Source organism: Hyaena hyaena, unplaced genomic scaffold (genome assembly GCF_003009895.1).
Source record: "Hyaena hyaena isolate Hyena2069 unplaced genomic scaffold, ASM300989v1 scaffold_483, whole genome shotgun sequence".
NCBI classification, from domain to species: Eukaryota; Metazoa; Chordata; class Mammalia; order Carnivora; family Hyaenidae; genus Hyaena; species Hyaena hyaena.
In genome coordinates this window covers 781,827-803,030 of record NW_024081117.1, presented here as the reverse complement: position 1 = coordinate 803,030, position 21,204 = coordinate 781,827, and the positions used below count along the sequence as shown (strand labels likewise).

At 45.1% G+C, this 21,204-nt stretch overlaps 1 protein-coding gene across 1 annotated transcript in view; it reads right to left on the bottom strand.

The window, feature by feature from the left end:
* ERICH6B (glutamate rich 6B) overlaps nucleotides 1-21,204 on the bottom strand; it is a 62,651-nt gene that overhangs the window by 5,587 nt on the left and 35,860 nt on the right. Inside the window, 4 exon segments of the mRNA XM_039254361.1 lie at nucleotides 8,903-9,069; nucleotides 13,376-13,437; nucleotides 15,703-15,839; nucleotides 19,894-19,979. Coding sequence (XP_039110292.1) covers nucleotides 8,903-9,069; nucleotides 13,376-13,437; nucleotides 15,703-15,839; nucleotides 19,894-19,979 — 452 coding nt within the window.

The window sequence follows — 21,204 nt, the reverse complement described above, 5'->3', positions numbered from 1 at the left end:
CCATAACAAAGTGACACAAACTGGATACTTTAAAACCCTAGAAATTTATTCTCTTATAGTTGTGGAGGCCGGAAGTCTGAAATCAAGACGTCAGCAGGGCTAGTTCTTTCTGGAGCCTCCAAGGAAGAATTTCTTTCATGCCTCTCTCCTGGGTTTTGGTGATGACCTGTGAGCCCCGTTGCTCTTTGCCTGGGCATGGCTGTAGTGTCCCCTCCAGAATCACATGGCATCCCCTATGTGTCTGTGTCTTCACCCGGCCACATGTGTCTGGTTCTTCTTCTTGAAAGAACACCAGTTGTACTGGATTAGGTCCACTTCAGCATGACCTTGTCTTAACTACATCCATGAAGACCAATTTTTCCGAACGGCATTCCATTCTGAGGCACCAGGGGTTAGGACTTAAACATAGCTTTTTAGGGGGATACAATCCAACCCATAACATTGGTGTTACTCTGTTTTTTTATTTCTTCTTGAGTCAGTTTTAGTGAATATATATTTCTGGAGAATTGTTCATTTTAGGTAAATTTTCAAATTTATTGTCCTATGATTGTCATATAGTGATAAAAAAAAAACCTTGTATTGTCTCTATAGTTATGACATTGTCTTCCTTCTTTATATTCTGTCTATCTTCTCTCTCTCTCTCTCTCTCTCTCTTTTTTCTGGATAAACCTTGCCTGAAGATTTGCCTATTTTACTAGTCAGTCTAGAGAGTGGCTTTTGGTTTCTTTTACTATTTCTTTGTTTTCCATTGTATCAATTTTTAGTCTTACTAGGATCATTTATATACTCCTGTGGGTCTTCTGTATTACTCTATTTTATTTTTCTCATTCCTTGAATTGAATATTGAGCTTGCTGGTTTTCGTCTTTCTTCTTCTTCATGATCCTCCTTCTTAATATAAGCATTTAAAGCTGTAGCACTTCTTTAGAAATACTGTTTTAGCTGTTCCCATGCATACAGGTGTTTACCTTTCATTCCACTCTAAATATTTTCAAATTTCCAATATAATCTCTTCTCTGACATACATGTTATTTTCAAATGTGTTTTCATTTTTTAGTTTTATTTTTTTAGTGTTTTATTTATTTCTGAGAGAGACAGCATGAGCAGGGGAGGGTCAGAGAGAGAGGGAAATATAGAATCCGAAACAGGCTCCAAGTTCTGAGCTAGCTGTCAGCACAGAGCCCGATGCGGGGCTCAAACCCACAAACCGCGAGATCATGACCTGAGCCGAATTCGGATGCTCAAGTGACTGAGCCACCCAGGTACCCCTACAAGTGTGTTTTTAAATCTGCAAATGCAGAAGATGCTTTTGGAGATGTTTATTATTACTAATTAAATTTCCCCGGGGTAAGAGAGCATAGTCTGTGTGATATCAGCTGTTTAGTGTTTGCTGAGACTTGCTTAGTGGCCCAGTGTGTCATCTATTATTGTAGCTATTTCTTTGAGAAGGACATATGTCCTTGTCTTGTGTTCCCATCTGGGCATTAAAACGCAAGCTCCTGGATTATCAGGACGTGCTGTTCTCTGGCCTCTCGCTCTTCCCTCCCCAGCACACTTCTTCCCCCCACCTCCCCCCCCCCCCCCAGCTTCCCACACTGGCTCCTCATCTCACCCTTCTGGTGTTCGGTATCTCTATTTCTGGTGTTGACTATTTTTCTTACTCCCTTACACACTCTGCTCTGTGTTTCTGATGCTTTTTACGATTCATCTACATTTCCCAGATGTTTGCAGCAGGAAGGCTTTTGGGGTCATCTAGTATCCCACCTCACTCTAACTGGAACTCAGATTAGTGGTTCTCTGACTAGCATTATTATTTTTTACATGTTTATTTATTTATTTTTGAGAGAGAGAGTGCACGCATGAGCACACTGGGGATGAGCAGAGAGAGGGAGAGAGAGAATCCCAAGCAGGCCCTGCACTGTCAGCACAGAGCCCGATGAGGGGCTTGAACTCACAAACCATGAGATCATGACCTGAGCCTAAATCAAGAGTTGGATGCTCAAATGACAGAGCCACCCAGGTGCCCCAACTATTATTTTCCACAGTTGAAGACCCGTTTATTTAAGAAAGCTTACAACAGGGGCGCCTGGGTGGCTCAGTCAGTTAAGCGTCCAACTTTGGCTCAGGTCATGATCCCACAGTTCGTGGGTTCGAGCCTCGCATCAGGCTCTGTGCTGACAGCCAGCTCAGAGCCTGGAGCCTTCTTCAGATCCTGTGTCTCCCTCTCTCTCTGCCCCTCCCCCGCTCGCTCTCTGTCTCTCAAAAATAAAATAAAAACATTACAAAAATTTAAAAAAAAAAAAAGAAAGAAAGAAAGCTTACGACAGAATGCCCAAATCTAAGATGATGAAAGAAAAAGATCTAGTTGTCTGAGGAGCTGGGGCAGTGGGCTCTTTAGGGCAGGTCTTGGAATGTCCGGGAACCTGGGCATCAGAGTGAAAACCACTCTGTGAAGTGACAAAGATCTGAAAACTGACCCCATCCCCACACCCAGCACGGTGCTGAGCACAGCACAGTGTGAGCATTCTACAAGTAGGCGCCATCATGATCTCCCTTGAAGATGAGGCTAAATGACTTAGACAAAGTTATCCAGTGAGAGGAGAGCCAGAGTCCAGCTGTGTCCCTGCCTCCAACCAGTAAGCTCCCAGCCGCTGCCCACATTTAGTCTACAAATCACGGTCCTTTTCTTTTTTAACCTAAAAAAGGTGCTTTGTAAAGACATCTGGGGTTGGTTTGTTCCTGATGGTCTGTAAGAAGCTTCTAGATATCGCTCATGGGAGAGGATATTTGTATTTTAGGTCTTATTTTTAAACGCTCCCTGAAAGCCAGACTTTCTTGAGAGGCTTTCTGCCTGTCAAATTCAATTGTCATGTAATGATATTTTCCTAGTGATGAAGACCCCACGGGCAAAGCACAATCTCTGACACAGAGGAGGAATTGTCACATTTTCTCTCACTGAGAGTTATCTAATAAGTGGCTTATCTAAAAGCCTAAATCTCATCACCATTTGCTTGGGGACAGGGTATGAGACTAGGAGCTCAGTTCTACTAGAAAGGAAACTGCCTCACAAGCAGGGCCCTGTGCTATGAGAGAATGGCCATCTGGTCCCTGAGCCGTCTCTCTGTGGCCGTCTGTCCTTGAGCTGTCTCCCTGTGGCTGTCCATCCCTGAGCTCTCCCTTCGGCCGTCTGTCCCTGAGCTGTCGCTGTGGCCATCCATCCTCAAGGTGTCCCTGTCGCCATCCATCCTTGAGCTGTCCCTGTGGCCGTCTGTCCCTGAGCTCTCCCTGCCTGCTGTGGAGTGGCTGGCTCCACGCTCTCCTGCCTGCACGCCTGCACACACTTACAAACAGTGCTACCTGACTCAGCAAGCTACCTGGAATTGATTGCTCATTTGTAAAAACAAAAACAGCCGAATGCTCCACTCCTCATGGCCCTTTTGGATGGCCCCATGTGTGGGGTGGATTAGGAAGGGACCTCTGCTTTGATCACTTAGTGAGAAACTTCCCCTTGGCTGCAAGGACATTTAAGATTGGTTGGGGGACAGATGCTGCCAGAGCAAAACTCTGAGGCAGGTCAGGGGAGGGATTATGGGGAACATGGAGTTCACCAGCCCAGCTGGAGTAAGAAGCCAAGGAAGGTTTCACTGATATATTGGAGGTGAGGCAGCTGAAGCCTTATGAGGGCTTCCAACACCCTTACCATTCATTGTTGGGTACAATCTGGAGAGTCCCCTGGCTTTCCCTCCATTTCTCCATCTGCAGGAGTTCTGGCCGGTCCACTGACTCCCTTCTTCATGCAGGCCCAAGAGATGAAGGGAGACTGAACTTTCCATTCCTTCTCTGGAGGCTGGAAGAGTCATACCTTGGTTGACAGTATTGGTTTCCAGTTCTTTCCTACTTTTGCCACAAGGTGAAGCAACCCTCGTCACTTTTTTTTTTAATTTTTTTTTTTAAAGTTTTATTTATTTAAGATGTTTGGATTCTCATCCCCTTAATGTAAACTGTTTTCATTTTCCTTTGGACACACAGCAGAAATACATTTCCCAGTTCTCTTGCATCTAGGTGGGGTCATGTGACTTGTTTGGCTGGTAGAATTTAAGCCTAGACCTTGACTTCACTCCTGTCCATGCAACAGGATGCAAAGGACTTCAAGATGGCAGAGACCCACCACAAAGGAGCCCTGATCCCCAAGAGCCAGACTTGAGGAGAGCCCCTCAAGAGAGCTATGAGACTTTAATCATATATGGCATGAGCAAGAAATATGTATCTGGTTATTAAGCCTGTTAGCTTGGGGAGCTGTTTGTTTCAGCAAGTAATGAGCGTTGTCCTGGCTAATATAGCCTCTAGGTCCATGTGACAGTATTTACATTTTTTTGGGTCTCACTTTCTTCAACTGTACAGTAATGATAGTTAATACCATACATATCCCATGAGATTGTTGAGAAAAGCTAAGTTTACATTACACATAGAAGTGTTTAATAACCTGCATAGTGTTACACAAATGTTAGGTTCGATTAGGCTTGAGTTCTACAATTTAGTAAGTAGTAACATAGGATTTACTCAGTTGCTCAGGCCAGAATTAGATATATCCTTTTATCTTCTCTTTCTCTCACATCCTACTTCCAATTTAACAGGAAGCCTTTTTGATTCTTTCTTCAAAAATTACCCCAAATCGTACTGCTTTCCAACACCTCTACTGCCATTACTCTAATTGAGATGCCCGTCATCTTTCACCTGAATTAATGCCCTGGCTCTCGGCTGAACTTTCTGCCTCTACTCTTGCCTTGTTAAATCTCTTCTCCATACACAGCCAGAAAGATTCTTCTAGAGCATAAATCAGATGATGTTCCTTCCCTGCTCCAGATCCTCTCATGACTTTATATCTTCCTTGGGATAAAATCTGAAGTCTTACTCTGACCCACAAGGCTCTGTCTGAACAGGGCATCTGAGCACATTCACCAGTCTTCTCACTTTCCCACAGCTGTCCTTGAGGAAAGGCCTCAGGGCCTTGGCAACTCTTTGCTCTGCCCCTCATTTCAGGCATGCGTAGACTCACATGGCACTTCCCCAGCTGCCTTATACTTTGCAGACCAACTCTCCTCTCAGGTCAGGAACTCCTGAGCCCCTTATGCTGCTTTGCCCATGGTTCCTGACAATAGCTGACACAGCACTGAACAGGGCTGTACACACTGGCTGTTCCTCAAGTGGAACATAAGTTCTATGGGCACAAGAGCTTTGTTTCGTTCACCCTTATGTCTCCAGCACCTAGAAGAGGCTCTGGGGCATAGTAGATTCTCACTTTATATATTCAGAAGGTGTAAAGTCCATCACATCTTCCTAATCCCCACTTCAGCGCCTCTTTTTTTGAGCTTCAGACCTGATAGCTCACTCTGAGTGACTCCAATATTTTGAGATGTTTTCACTTATGTATAGTATCCGTATAGTATAATATACACTTTTATAAATGTACCATTGTTTTTTTAATAGGCTTCATTTTTAGAACAGGTCACAGCAAAATTGAGCAGAAAGCACAGAGATTCTCATACATCTCTTGTCCCTACACACATGCACAGCCTCCCCCACTACCTACACCCTGCACTCAGCATCCATTATAGTCAATAAACCTGCATCAGCACAGCACTATTGTTAAGGTCCCCTACTATTATTATGTTATTATCAATGAGTTTCTTTATGTTTGGTATTAATTGATTTATATATTTGGATGTTCTAAGTTGGGGACATAAGTATTTATAATTGTTAGATCTTCTTGATGGATAGACCCCTTAATTATGATATAATGCCCTTCTTTGTGTCTTGTTACAGTCTTTGTTTTAAAATCTAGTTTATCTGATATTTATTCTGGCTTTCTTTTGATGTACATTAGCATGATAGATCTTTCTGCATCCACTCACTTTCAATCTAAAGGTGTCTTTAGGGGGCGCCTGGGTGGCTTAGTCGGTGAAGCGTCCGGCTTTCGCTTAGGTCATGATCTCACGGTTCATGGGTTCGAGCCCCGCGTTGGGCTCTGTGCTGACTGCCAGCTCATAGCCTGGAGCCTTTTTCAGAGTCTGTGTCTCCCTCTCTCTCTGACCCTCCCCTGCTCACGCTGTCTCTCTCTCTCTCCTAGAAATAAATAAAAATATTAAAAAAAATAATAATAAAGGTGTCTTTAGGTCTAAAATGAGTCTCTTGTAGGCAGTGTATAAATTTTTAAAAAATCCATTCTGATACCCTGCGTCTTTTGATTGGAGCATTTAGTCCATTTACATTCAGAGTGATTATTGAAAGATATAAATTTAGTGTCATTGTGTTATCTATAAAGCTGGTATTTCTGGTGATGTTCTCTGTTGCTTTGTAGTCTTTGTTGCTTTGGTCTTTTCCCCCTCACTCAGAGAGTCTCCTTTAATATTTCTTGCAGACTCCTTTAGTTTTTGTTTGACTGGGAAACTCTATCTTTCTATCTTTGCTGGATAAAGTATTCTTGGCTGCATATTTTTCCCATTTAGCACATTGCCATTCCCTTCTGGCCTGCCAAGTTTCTGTGGACAGATCTGCTGTGAACCTGATCCGCCTTCCCTTCTAGGCTAAGGACTTTTTTCTCGTGCTGCTTTCAGGATTCTTTCCTTGTCTGTGTATTTTGTGAACTTGACTGTGATATGTCTAGGTAATGACTGGTTTTTGTGTAATTTAATTTGCATTCTCTGTGCTTCTTGGATAATAATGTCTGTGTTCTTTCCTAGATTAGGGAGTTTTCAGCTATAATTTGCTCAAATAAACCTTCTGCCCCCTTTTCTTGCTCTTCATCTTATGGGACTCCTATGATACAAATGTTATTACATTTTCAAAATTTGCTGAGTTCCCTAAGTCTACCTTCATGATACAATATCTTTCTTTCCCTCTTCTTTTCAGCTTCATTATTTTCTATAATTTTATCTTCTATATCACTGATTAATTTCTCTGCTTTTTCCATCCTCGCTGTTATGGCATCCATTCAGGTTTGCACCTTGGGTGTAGCATTTTTAATTTTTGCCGGACTAGATTTTAGTTCTTTTATCTCTGGAATAAGGGATTCTCTAGTGTTGTCTATGCTTTTTAAAATATTTTTCAAGCCCAGCTAGTACCCTCATAATTGTTGTTTTAAATTCTAATTCAGACATCTTATATCTGTATTGATTAAATCCCTGGTTTCTACTTTCTGTTCTTTCTTTTGGGGTGAATTCCTCCATCTTGTCATTTTGTCCAGAAAAAAAAAAAATCTAGATCCTAGCTGTGTTTTGGTCTGCTTGTTAAAAGAAGCTAGATCCAAAAAATATATATATAATAAAAATTAAATAATTAAAAATTAAACATAAAAAAAACCAAAAAGGAAGCTAGATTCTATTTCCCCTAGAGCTGAAGCTTTGCAGCACTCTATGATCAATAGACTTAGTGCATATGAATGGTTTGTGCTGGTCTTCTGGGGGAGGAGCCTGTTGCACTGATTCTCAGGTGGCCTTGCCCTAGTGGAGATGCATCTGCAGAGCGCAAGAGCGCAAGGGGGTGGGGCTTTGTATAGTGGCCCTGGGCGCCTCTTGACCATGCTGTTTAGCTCACTGAGGTTGGTCACTGCTGGTACGCAAGGAATGACAATGACTTTGCCCCACTCTCTTATCTCTGGATCAAGGAGCTTGTGCTTGCCACTCCTCAGGAAGCCCTCACAGATGGGCAAACAATCACCCCTTCTGTGTCCCTGACTTCTGCACCCTGTGTGTGTTTGAGCTGTCCACCTGCCGGGTGACACAGCCTTCCTGAGTTTTATCTCAGGCACAGCTATATTTCAAAACTAACCTTCAGAGACCCCCATGGTGTGGCCCAGCACTGATCCTCTCGGGGAGAGTCTCACTGCACTGTGGCTGGTGCTGGCTTGTCCCAGAAAATGGTTGCATGACTGTGCAGAGGCTTGGAGTCTATGGTAAATCGCAGCAGAAAGCTGGCACCAAGGTTACTGCCCTCTGCGGGCATCTTTGCTCCAATGCTGGTGAATAGGGCAGCTTGATGGTGCCCACCAGGTCTTTTGCCCGTGGAAAGGCCAAATCACCTCTACCAAATGCACTCCCAACAAGGGAACCACTTCTTCCCGGGAAGCCCAGGGGATACTCAGACTGTGCTGCCCACTCTCACTGCAGCACCGCCAGGTGCCACCCTGGTAAGCCCGCTGACCTCTGAAACTTCAGACTCAGTCTCTGCACTCTGCTGTTTATAAGAACTTGCAGTATTTAAGCCCTCTCCTTTTCCCCAGTCAATAGTTTTGGGAAAGAGTTTTTTCTGTGAAGTCCCCTGTGTGTGTTTTCACTCTTTTTTTCACCCTTTCTCTCTTTCTCTTCCCTCTCTCACCTCTGCAGCATCTATGGCTCTTTTCTCCCCCGAATCAACTCTCTGCAATTCCTACCTTCCATAAGGTGGCTGCTTTTTTTCCACCTGTAGACATGCAGCTGTGTTCTCTGAGTTCTCAGGTCAATTTCTTGGGAGTTCAGAATGATTTGCTATTTGTCTAGCTGTGTTTGAGGTAGGAGCAAGCCTAGGGTAACCCTACTCCTCAACCCTCTTAACCAGTCATTCTCCATGGTTGATTTTTGACAGACATTTTAAATTTATTAGGGGATGGACTATATATTATAATATATACTTCCCTTTTCCTCCTTCCAATCCTATCCCGTTGCCTAAGACAGGGCCTGCTGGGAGAAGAGTCTCAGTGAACCCTAGTAAAAGTCTCAGTTAATCTACCCATAACCCCCAGGCTCAGGCATGCCTCTGCATTTCTATTCACACCGTATATTAGTTCTGACAACTCCCTGATGGGGTGTGTGTGTCTCATCCCCCCAAACCCTGCACAAAGTAACAATACCCATGCACTGCCATACTTACCTCAATCTTGTTCTGTATCCATTCTGTATCTACTTCTAATTTCTTCTTACGTTGAACCACACGACGAGTTTTTTTGGCTTCTGTCACAGGCTCCTTATCTTCTGGTTGTGATTGCCATAATTGAAATGTGAAAGTTGATGTGTCTGCAGTTTTGGTAGTGAGTAAATCTGGTAGAAAAGAGAAAGAAAGTTTAGATCTGTCTTTCTCAGAGAGTTTGAGGGCATATTCTCCCCAAATACCAAAAGCTGCCGGTAGTAGAAAGAGCAGCTCTTGGAGAGAAGTGTGGGGGCTGAAATTCCAGAGAAACTGAGTGTCTCAGTTTTTGCATTCATCCACTCAAAATACATTTATCAAATGCTTACAGTGTGCCAGCCCAGGGCTAGATGCAATACCACGGTGAAGACCACCCAGTCCAGACTTTGGGGAGTGAAGGTGACACACTAACAAGGGTGGCTGCTAATTCTGGTAATTTAAAAAGTAGGCGAAAGTGGGGAGTCATTAAAAAAAAAAGGAAACATACTTCAAACATGTTATTTCAACTTAAAACATAAATGCGTATTATCATGCCATTTTATTATTATTTTTTAAAGTTTATTTACTCAGAGAGTGTGAGCACATGTGAGTGGGGGAGGGGCAGAGAGAGAGAGGGAGAGAGAGAATCCCAAGCAGGCTCCACACTGTCAGCATAGAGCCCAATGTGGAGCCAAATCTCAGGAAACGTGACGTCATGACCTGAGCTGAAATTAAGAGTTGGACATGTTGCCTGTATGCCATTGTAAAATGCAGGGCAAGATCTTTCCTTTGTGGGTGGCCTGATGATGGGCTCTGTGATCCCTTTTGTTCAAAGCACATTCATAATTTATTATCTGTAATTTTCAGTTTCGGTAGTTTCTAAATAGTCTGCGGAATCACACACTTAAAAAATTCTTCATATTCCTCAACATTTAACGTATGTTCTGTCCATGTGTAATTTAACGTAGTTGTTTTATTTTGTTTTTTAATGTTTTATTTATTTTTGAGAATGAGAGAGAAGCAGAGAGAGAGGGAAACACAGAATCCGAAGCAGGCTCCAGGCTCTGAGCTGTCAGCACAGAGCCCCACGTAGGGCTTGAACTCATGAACCATGAGATCATGACCTTAGCCGAAGTCAGACACTCAACCAACTTGAGCCACCTAGGTACCCCTAAAGTAGTTTTTTTAAAAGCTATTTTCTTCTTGGGTCTTTTTAAAGCATTCAACTTAGTTTTCACAGCAACAAGTTTCTTTTTATCACTTTTTTTTTTGTTTTACACGAGTTGAATTTTGGAACTAAATTAGTAGGGCAGCTGAGTCTCGGCGGGCATCAGACAAGCAGTGGGGGCAGCAGGAGAATCTGGGGCTGTGGCACATCTGAAATGAAAGAGGTCACTGATTAGAGCTCAGGGAGGAAGCTTTTCCTCAGGAACATGAGGAGACAGAGGTGGCAGGGCAGGGTCATTTGGAAACCTGTGTAAGAAGTTTGGAAGCAGATCTCAGTCTTGTGAGCAGCACCTTCCTTCTCCGGAGCCTGCTTACAAATGATAACGACTTGTCAGAGGGAAACAGCTGAATTAGCCTGGCCACTGTTCCTGAGTGTCTCTTAGAAATTAATAGAAAACATTTCTAAAATGGCAATGACAAAGAGGACATTTATATGCTCATTTTTTCCCCCATCAGAATGCTAAAATCATGGACACTTTGGTTTGTGCTATACATCCGGCTCTACCCTCATTAGGGGGAGGCTTTCGGCTGTCTTTCTGAGTCTTAGTTCCCTTAAAATGTTAGAATAATGATGCCTAGAGAGATCTACTGAGTTTCAGTAAAACTTTGGTTTGTGAGTCTAGTTCGTTTTCAGAAGCATGCTTGTAATCTAAAGCAATCGTGTGTGAAAGTGAATTTCAAGAAACATTGGTTCAGTTGTGATCATGTGACAGTCGGTACCACGTACTACTTATACTGCAAGACATCGCTCCTTTATCAAGTGAAAATGTATTAGAAATGTTTGCTCGTCTTGCAGAACACTCGCAGAACAAGTTATTCGCAATGCAGAGTTTTACTGTGCTGTGAAATCATGTCTGCACAGTGCTTGCCACCTACTAGAGGGTCCATGTATCAGTGGCCTTCACTCAGGAAGCTTTGAATTTTGATGGCTCATGATTCAATGTCCTTCCATCTCTTTTCCCAGACTAGATGGTTCTGAACAGAAAAGGCTACCAAATTTGAGAGGCCCCATGCAAAATGAAAATGCAGAGGTCCTTGTTCTAAAATTATTAAGAATTTTAAGAAAGTGAGAACAGGGCATTAAACCAAGCACAGCGCCTTTCAAAGTATTGAGCCCTGGGTGACTTATCATAGGTCCCACATTCATGAAGCCAGTCTGGGCTTGGGAATCAGAGTGTGCAAACAGGATGGTGTGTGTGTAGAATACGGAATGGTCTGCATCCTAGAAGTGAGTTTGGATCTCAAAAGAGGCTGGCAGATTTCTTTGGGACTGGCTACAACCAGAACATGGAGAGGATGCCTTTTATCTATTAGAAGTGTTGCTTTTTTGTATAAAAAGCTCAAACCTTCTAGACTTCAATTACCCAGAGGAGCGGGGAGTGGGCAGGGGGAGTGGCAAAGCACTATGGGAATCCAGCCATATTAAATCTTATTTATTCTCTAATTGGAAGTTCTATCCTGGATGTGTGGCAGTAGAATATCCAGATAGTCCTTAATCGCCCAAAAGGGGCAAAAAAATCATGCATCCTACATGATTTAAAACATGCATGGCAACATCCATCAAAAACAACAAAAACACTTACTGAGTGCCTACTGTGTGCCTTACTAAGGTGCCAAGTAAGAAAAGACATAGGCATCTACAACCCAGAGGGAACAGAAATGTGAGTAGATAAGTATAGCATAATAAGTGGAATAGCTGTTTATTGTGTTTTCAGCTGCTGAGCTTTTTTTTTTATTTTTATTTTTTAAATTTATTTCTAGGAGAGAGAGAGAGAGAGACAGCGTGAGCAGGGGAAGGTCAGAGAGAGAGGGAGTCACAGACTGAAGCAGGCTCCAGGCTCTGAGCTGGCAGTCAGCACAGATCCCAACGTGGGGCTGGGACCCACGAACCGCGAGATCATGACCTAAGCGAAAGTTGGACGCTTAACTGACTAAGCCACCCAGGCGCCCCTCAGCTGCTGAGCTTCTGACCCCCCTCCTTGATTTGGGGGCACCCCATTGTGTGCTTCTTGGTGGGATGCAGGGCATCCCCACCCTGAAAACCAAAGGTAGTAATTCCTTCTTCTTGTCTCCTGACTCCAGTGAGGACACAAGACCGAGGCTTAGAAGGACCCCACTTTTTCTTCCCCAGAAACACTAGCCTTTTGTTGTTCATTGAACATGAGAAGGGGTGAGCTCCAGGTTTGGCCTTGGAGGTCTTGGGCAGAACGTGGCTGTGCCCACACTATGGCTGGGTTACCTCAGGTGAGTCCTTTAGCCTTCCTGAACCTTAGCTTCTATATCCTGCTTTGCGCAGTTATGAAGGTTCATTTGAAACAGAGTGTGTGAAAATACCTAGTCCAGAGAAGTTACTCCCTAAGAGTTAGATCAGGGGCAGAAATTGGTGTTGCGGGGGGCTGGAACATGGTCTTGGGATAGAGCCTGAGTCTGTGCCCTGGCTCAGGGAGAAAAAGTACCAGGACTGGTTAGCTTTGCCTGCCATGGTTACCATTGACATTTCTGGGTTAGTTGGATCTAGTAATCCGAAAGATATCCCATGTGGTGGCTTCGAGTCTTTGAATGAAGCAGCCTCATGGTTTATGCTCTTGGCCCAAGTTTTCCATTATTAGCCTTTTTTTCCCGAAGAGTTTGTTTATTTGAGAGAAAGAGAAAGAGCAGGGGAGGGGCAGGGGGGGGGTGGAGAAAGAAAATCTTAAGCAGACTCCATGCTCAGCGTGAAGCCTGAAGTGGGTCTCAATCTCATGATCCTGAGATCATGACCTGAACCAAAATCGAGAGTCAGACGCTTAACCAACTGAGCCACCCAGACGCCCCTGCACGATTAGACTTAAAAACACTGGCAACCACCATGACTGGAAAATATTAACAGCTGGACCTCAGATGCCTTCAGTATCTGGTAAACCTTGCGTTAATGCTCTAAGTAGCCCCTCAAATCTAGGTTAGATTCCTTCGTATGGGGCTCCATGGCCTCCTCTTCCTACCATAGCACTTAACCATTCCATACGCGAATCCCTGGCTTTCTTTTCTGTCCTTACCCACACCCCGCAACCCCCAAAAGGATAAGGGGTCCCAGACTGTATCCATCTTGCTTGGTATTTTATCCCGGGCAGCTAGGACCTTGCTAGTCTAGTAGGTACTCCCGTTAGGCAATGAGCCTTTCTGCCCCCTTTAGGGCACATGGCAGAAGCTAAGAGGTCATATCACAGGATGGAAAAAAGGGAGAGTGGTCCTTACTTTCACGTTTCTTCAAAATCCAGAGGATTGTTTGCTTGTATTTTCCAAAATTTTTCTTCAACCTAAAGAGAACGTGAATTATCTTGGATTGATGTTTACGTGGCATGCTTCCCAGTGTAGACAGTGCTAGAGCCTGCTAAGTGTTTCTATTGTTGAAAACCCGGGCCCATGCCTCTGCTTTCAGGGGCTCTTTTTCTTCCAGGCAGTACTCAGGAATAAAGGGACAGTACATGGTGGTGACTCAGTGTTTCCCTCCTGGACTGTAGGCTGACACCCAAATCCTTCTAAATAAATTCAACAAGGGTCATATTGGGAACTAGCTGGAAGGTCCAAGTGTGAGACTAGCTCTATGAGTTAAGCTTGTGCTGCCTGATTTTTTATATGGCTTGTACGTATCCCAGTGAAGGTTATGTTTGGAAATAGCTGGGAAAAACAGCACCATCTGTGAACTAGACAGAGTCACTTGAAAGCCCTTAGTGTTTAGTGGGAAAATTTCAAATACTCTCGTTCAAAATGACTTATCATGAAAGCCACACCGAGGTACTGCTCTTCAAAATAATCAAGCCCTTACCCCTCTCTCATGTGAATAGACAAAGCAACTCATCTTGGGATTTCAATGGCTTCGAAATAAGGGTGGTCTCCAGGGACAGCTGTGTTTCTAGGTTCTCAGATCAGAGCCCCTTTGAAAGGGAATGTACTGAAAGGAGTGAGCTTCCCAGGATTAATTAGATCTGAGAAGAAGGCCTTTGACATGATGGATTTTAAGTTCCCAGTTCAGATTCCTTAAGGAGAGTGCAATCATTAATCCTGAGAAACCCCAGGAAGCCAATACCTTTTGCTGGAAAGGGCTGTGCTGTTTTGCCTGGCAGAGAGCAGCTTTACTGTTTGTACTTTAGAAGTAATGGTGGAACTTGAGAATGAGCTCTTTGTGGCCCATTTGTATTGAATGATATTTGTTTCATCTGCAAGCACTTTGAATGGAATTGAAGCGGTTACCTAGCCTGCCATCATCTGTGAGGGGATAAGGACCAAACTGGAGATGGGGGTAAGCCTGACCTGCAGGGCCAGAGCAGGATGCCAAATGTACTCGAGGGTTCAGTTCCGGAGAGGGGATCCAGCCAGGGGCACCCAAGGCCATTTTGGAAAAGTTCCTCCCTTGGCACTTGGCCCACCTTTGCCTACCTATTCTTGCCAGCTGGCTCCTTAATGGCAGAGGCTCTGAGATAACACGCTATTCTATAGATCAGCACCCAGGAGACTGGCACATAGTAGGTGCTCAGGAAATCTGCTGAGTGCAATGGGATTAGAACGAACCTTGGTTATAGGCTTAAACGGGATGGAATAGGTGGAGAAGCATCATGTACGGGGCTCGATAACTTACAGGAAAGTTACTTTGCATTTGTTTTTGTAGCTGTGCAGGGATCTGAAAGCTTGGATAATCTTGGTGTTTTGCCCTGTGGATTTTGCCTTCTCCTTTCCTAGAGAAGTCTCGGGGGTCTGTGGCCCCAGGACTCTACTGAGCCCAAAGCAGAAGTTGCTGGCAGTCAGCCTCTCTTCTTGGTTTTTGTGAAAGTGTCAACTCATCAAGGAGGTTATACAGGGCACCCTGTGCCCTCACAGCTTGTTCCTCCGTGTCACTGCCAGCGTCTGCCATAGACTTGTAGGAGACCTGAGCATGCACCTTGCTCACTAAGGTTTCTGATAGTTGGATAAATTAAAATCCAGTTTCCACCTCCATTCTGGAGGTACAAATGGAGTTTGGGGACATTTTGTGACCTGGGACCATGACAACTAGAAAGATTTTGTGCCAGCAACAGTCTGCAATAGCCTTATCATTCCCCATTCCAAATGGGGACTCTGGCCATGACTCGCAGGTCAGTGCAGCTCATGGCTTTCCCACTCCAGGGAGCATGGCAAAGCATCAGCTAGCCTGTGACGGAGCTGGGGAATTTCTCAGCAGATGCCCAAGATCTGGATTCCCCGTTGTCCCCTCTCTTAAAAGAAAGGCCCGGGCTCTGTCCCCAGACTTTTGTATAAGTTCATGGTAGCTCCAAAACTTGTCCTGCCTCGTATCTCCGACCGCTGTCACTGCCAGCCTTTGATCCTCTCCTGTACCTCCCGTGCTTGTAGATTTCCTTGGCAACCAGATCATTCTGTCCATCTTCCCCCTGAGCTGCTCTTGCTTCTGGGCTTGCTCTTTGGCTCAGGGGACCGGCCTGGCCCTGGCCTTGCTCTTTGCTCTGGTGGCCCAGTTTACACTCTCCCTGCTACCACCTCTGGCCTACTTGAACCCACTGACCAATAGCTTGATCTCTCCAGTCACTTACAGAATTCTCAGTTTCCTCCTGGTTTCACTCTCCAGAATCCCAGTCACGGGGACGTCAATATCCTCTTCCAGTTGTTGGCGAGCAGCCATTTCTTTAAGCATGGTGCTAAACACCACCTGATAGGAGCTGTTGACAGCCTACAAGAGGAACACAGAATGAAACACCTATAAAAGGAGTATTAGTGGCTTACGATAATTAAGCACTTTTCGGACTCCCAAAGGTGCTAGTGAAATTTCAATATGCTATCAGGAAGACACGAACCATGGGAACCGTAGGGTGGCCAGCAAGATTTGTTTTAAAGAATATTTCCATTATTCTCACACTCCTCACTCCCCAATTTGCTCAAAAAAAAAAATATATATATATATTAACAGAAGCATGACAAGAAATCTTTTCTGAGCATGAAATTATCTTTTTCCAAATGTGGAGATGGTTATAGAGCATAAAAATGCTTCCGTGATTTAAGAGCATGACAGGCTTTTCGAGATGCAGGCCAAGTTCCGAGCGGTTGCTTCACTATGAAGGATGAGAGTTTTCAGGAAAGCAGGGTAGCACCTAGCAGCTTATAGTAGCAGCCAATTCTGTGTCCAGAGTAATGATGTTGCAAGCTGCCTTTTTATTTTGTAAATTTTATCAGTCCCAAATCTGGGATTCTAACACCCATGAAGGTGTCATGTCGCCCTGCTCATGTGCAGGTTGAGGTTGTCACCATGGCTGTTCAACATCTGATAATGTATTGTGTGTCATTAACGTATTAGTCTCCTCTGGTAAGAGGGAGACCAATATATCCAAAGTTGTGCATGAGCCGGGACAAATTTAAGAATGTAGCTTGTGGTTGGACAGATTTTCCAGGCTGGGGGGCAGGCTGGGCTGCCTCAGGTCCAGCTTGCCTGATTCTCAGCCTCTGCAGCTCCTCTCCCATTGGGGATGTTAAGTCAACTAACCAAGCAGGCTGTTACACTGAGGTAGGTGGCTCTAATGTCACGGGGCCTGGTAAGCAAACCAAAATCTGGGCCTATAAAATGCCTCAACGTTATGAACCGAAATCTAAGGGCAACCAATCACAAGCGGCCAAACAGGCTTTAAGTGATGGTCACTCGACACTTCGGTTGTGCTGCTTCTGCCTTGTCTTTATAAAAGCCTCTCCTCAGCTCCTGCTAGCGGAGCACTCCTAACCACTTCCGGTTTGGTGATGCACAGTCTGAATCCATATATGCTCAAATAGACTGTTAAAATGTTTTAGATGCCTCAGTTTATCCCTTAACACTGACCTCTGCTTCTGAGCAGGTTGAGGTTAAGGCCCGTGGCACCAATATGTCTGCCTCTCAGTTCCTCATTGTTGACAGTTCTTCCCTAGGGATGGAGTGACTTCCTATTTGCCTGGGCCAGTGATCTCTCACCATCGTCTTTGGATTTTTGTTCACCAGAAACTACGGTGCCCGCTGTGGTCCCCCAGACAGCAGACCCACTGGGTGGGCCTCGTTGAAGTTCTTGTCCCATCCAGGCTGTGCCTCCCTACTCGAGTTAGCCAGCACATGCGACTGATGTCCTAGAGGTCTGTCCCATTTGCTTCCCTGCCTGTAGCGTAGAGCTGTCCTCCTCACCGTGGTAGGTGCATCGCATACGCCGGCGATGAGCTCTCCATGCCCGGAGACTTCTCCCTGGCGAATCTGTGGTTACTGCAACCAAAACCATTTGCACAGCGAGGGTTGTGGGGCACGGGCATGCCACAGAACGAAAACTAGCATGGGCAGTGCATAGAAGCAGTAAAGGAGTCCAACTGTCAGCATAGCCAAAGTATGAGAGCCCCTGTCCAAACAGAAGGTCTTAGCGCCCTCTTTTTCGTTTGTGTCCCGGTGGTTTCTGGTATTCCCTCCAACGGGGCCTCAGAAGTCCACGCCAGCAAGTCTTTCAGCTGCAGGTAGTGTGTGGCATTTACTCTGTTCTTTCTGTCGCGCTCTGGCCCCGCCTGTCCACCTCTGCCTCCAATGACATGGCTTCCAGGCCGTACCGCTGCCTCCGGTGAGAAGGCCAGTGTCTGGGGCTGGGCGGCTGGGGGCTGGTGGGGCGCACCTGTCACACGGAGCCTCCCGGGAGGCGTCTGCTCCCCGCCTCTCACTGGCGCTCCGCAGTACTGTCCAGCGCAGCTGGCAGGCGTGCCGATGGGCTCTGAATAATTTAAGTTTCTAATTAAAACAATTCCTTTAGATTCCAACTCTTGCTGAAAAATCTTTCTAACATGCCTACGTTTCCCTTCCTGTCTTAGTAAATAAGATCAGGTGAATGTGCATTCCAGTCATTGTTTTCCCTCCCTTTAATGTGGCATTTCAGCATTTGAAAGGCAATTCTTTTTTTTTTTTTTTTTAATGTTTTATTTATTTCTAGGAGAGAGAGAGAGAGAGACAGCGCGAGCAGGGGAGGGTCAGAGAGGGAGTCACAGACTGAAACAGGCTCCAGGCTCTGAGCTGGCAGCCAGCACAGAGCCGGACGCGGGGCCTGAACCCACGAACCGCGAGATCATGACCTAAGCGAAAGTCGGACGCTTAACCGACTAAGCCACCCAGGTGCCCCGAAAGGCAATTCTTATTAATATAATGTATAAAGCAGCAAGTGTGGACAGCAAGATATTTAGGGCTCAGGGTAAACTAAGAGCAGAAGATTTCCCAATTAAAACATTAAGAAAAAAAAAACCCAAATACCTAATTTTTTTTTTTACCTCTTCTATGATAAATTTAGAAGAATATATCTGCTTAATTTTGAATTCCAGGGACACAAGATTTCACTCTTGTGGTTGTAGTTAGCAGCTACAATCCTGAGAAAGTTTCTTCGCCATAATGGAAACGGTGCATCATAATGTTTCCGCCTGAATCAGCATGTAAGTCTTAGAAGCAAGTAGACACAGGAAATTAGAGCCACCAGGCTGCACCAGCAGGTAAAATATTCATGCAGTAAAGACGATATAGCATGCTGTAGATATAAGGCTTATTCAGATGATTGCGACTTCCCATCTTCTCTCCGGTTATCGGGTCCAGCTGGGGAAAGGGCGTCCGTGGACTCTCGGGGCTGGTTCTGTGTCCCTCTGAGAGGACGTGGGCAAGGGTATCTGCTGCTAGCTGCTGTGGTGTTAGCCTGCATGGCCGAGGCTGTGGTCTCCACCCCTGCCAGGCTGCGCCCTTCCCGGTCCTTTGGTAACAGACAGCAGGCGTGCTTGAAGCGGTTTCTGAGCTGCTGTGTTTCGGCACTTAATCGCCAGGGATGTACGAAGTGAAAAGAGAACTCAGGAAACTCCCCACCATGTCATCCCTTGGGTCCTCAGGTTACTAGCCAATCTGATTTCTCTCCATCCTTCAATTTTTTTAATGTTTATTTTATTTTTGAGAGAGAGAGAGAGACAGAGTGTGAGCAGGAGAAGGGCAGAGAGTGAGGCAAAGCAGAATGCAGAGCAGGCTCCAGGCTCTGAGCTGTCAGCACAGAGCCCAACGTAGGGCTCGAAACCACAAATCATGAGATCATAACCTGAGCCAAAGTCAGGCACTTAACCAACTGGGGCACCCAGGCATCCCCTCTCCTTCAGAGGCTTCCTTTTTTTTAAAATTTATTTTTTAATTTACATTCAGGTTAGTTAGCATACAGTGCAACAGTGACTTCCAGAGTAGATTCCTTAATGCTCCACACCTATTTAGCCCATCCCCCTCCCACAGCCCCTCCGGCGACCCTCTGTTTTCTACATGTACCAGTCCTTCAGAGGCTTCTTCTATTTGTTTTAAATATAATGTCTAGGGTTGTAAGCTGTCAAAAGTGGGGGAAAAATACAACTAGTCCAACTTTCTAGAATTTAACTTCATTTTTATTGAGGTTTTGACGAAGACTGATTTGCCTTGACCTCTAGATGAATGAAATGTTTTGTTTTGGGCTTTGCCACCTTTAAAAGGGTTCCAGAATGTGTTTATATTATGAGCAGGGCTCTGAAAGTAGGGCTGTGTAGGGCTGCATGTGCCTTTATTCTGACCCGCTTTGATTTAATGTGTGACATTTAAACTTTGGCCTGTTTTAAGAAAAGCTCCTGTGGGCTGTCTTAACAGTGGAGTGAAGCAATGAGTCCCAGCACTTACGACGTAGTTCCCAGCTGACCTGGGGGCACACTGCTCCAACTTTGGGAGGAAGGGGGTCTCGAGTTTTTATCTGACTTACCTTGTTACAGTCCTCAGTTTCCATGGAGTCCATGGCCTCATTTTACAAACTGTCCCACAAGCCGTCTTTAGAAACAAACTCCATGGCTTTTGATTTTGGAGGGAATGGCAGAAGCGAAGACATTTGGAAAAACAGCCACCACAACAAGCAAGCAAAACCAAAACCAAAAGGAAACAGTTACGGCATTTACCCTTGCCCTTTTAAATAAAAATGTATGTATCATCAATAAGGCTTTAGGTAAACTCATCAAATTTCCTAAAGTTCAACTTGGGGATATTAATAAAACAGGAATAAAAGGGTCAGTTTCAGTGGCTGGCTTTAGAAAGCGTGTGTTACTGGTCGCTGGCAAGGTTCACCTGACAGTGACGTGTGAGTGAGTCCTGAATGAAGTAAGGCAATGAGCAAGCAGGCAGATAGCTGGGAGGGAACATTCGGGCAGGGGGCTAGCAGGTGCAAAGGCACTGAGGTGGTAGAATGTGGGAGTGTGGTTGACATAACTCAAACTGTAAGAGGCACAGTATACCTGGGGAGGGGTGAATATGGAAGGTAGCAGGAGTGGAAATGGCGAGCGGGTGGGGGGAGGGTAGTGTAGGTTATAGGGCAAACTCACAGAGGACCTTGTAGTCTACAGGAAGAATTTTAGACCTTATTCTGGGAGAGATCTATTCTGAGTGTGATTTTCTCTTGGAAGTTCCGAGAAATATTCCTGTCTCCTTCCGGTTTTGTAAAAAATTGCTGATTTCTTGACTTAAGTATGGCTCCTAATTGCGAATTAAAGCATAAGAGATGTATTCTCAAGCCTGTGAGCTCATAAAAAGTGGAGAATGAATAACTTTGCTCTCAAGGTCAGCTACAGCCTGCTAGAGGTAGAGCCGGGGCCAGGAGAGGCGCGTAGAGCCTCATGTGTCGACGGGGTGCAAATTGAATCAAGGAATTGATAATTACAACTTGGGCCCCGTCTCCTGCTCCCAGGAAGGTGTGGCTCTTGAGGGGGGGGCTCAGGGGACGGGCTTTCAAACGGTAATTGGACCCCCGAGGAAATTACTATTTTGTCAGCTTCAGGATGACAGCGGCCCCTTCAAGCCGGCCCACCCAGAGAGCCCTGAAGGTCCATCAGGTTGGTGCAGGGCCGACTTCTTATTCTGTCCGATTTTGTGTGTCTAGGACACCTTTGGGGACAGAGAAGGGATGTTCTTCTTGATCTCTGTACACATTCACTTTGCCCTTCATCCCGGTTTTGGTTCAGTAATAAAAGCTCTGCTGGGATAGAGAGCCCCACTCAGCTGGACCCGCCTTTACCGACACCTTTCT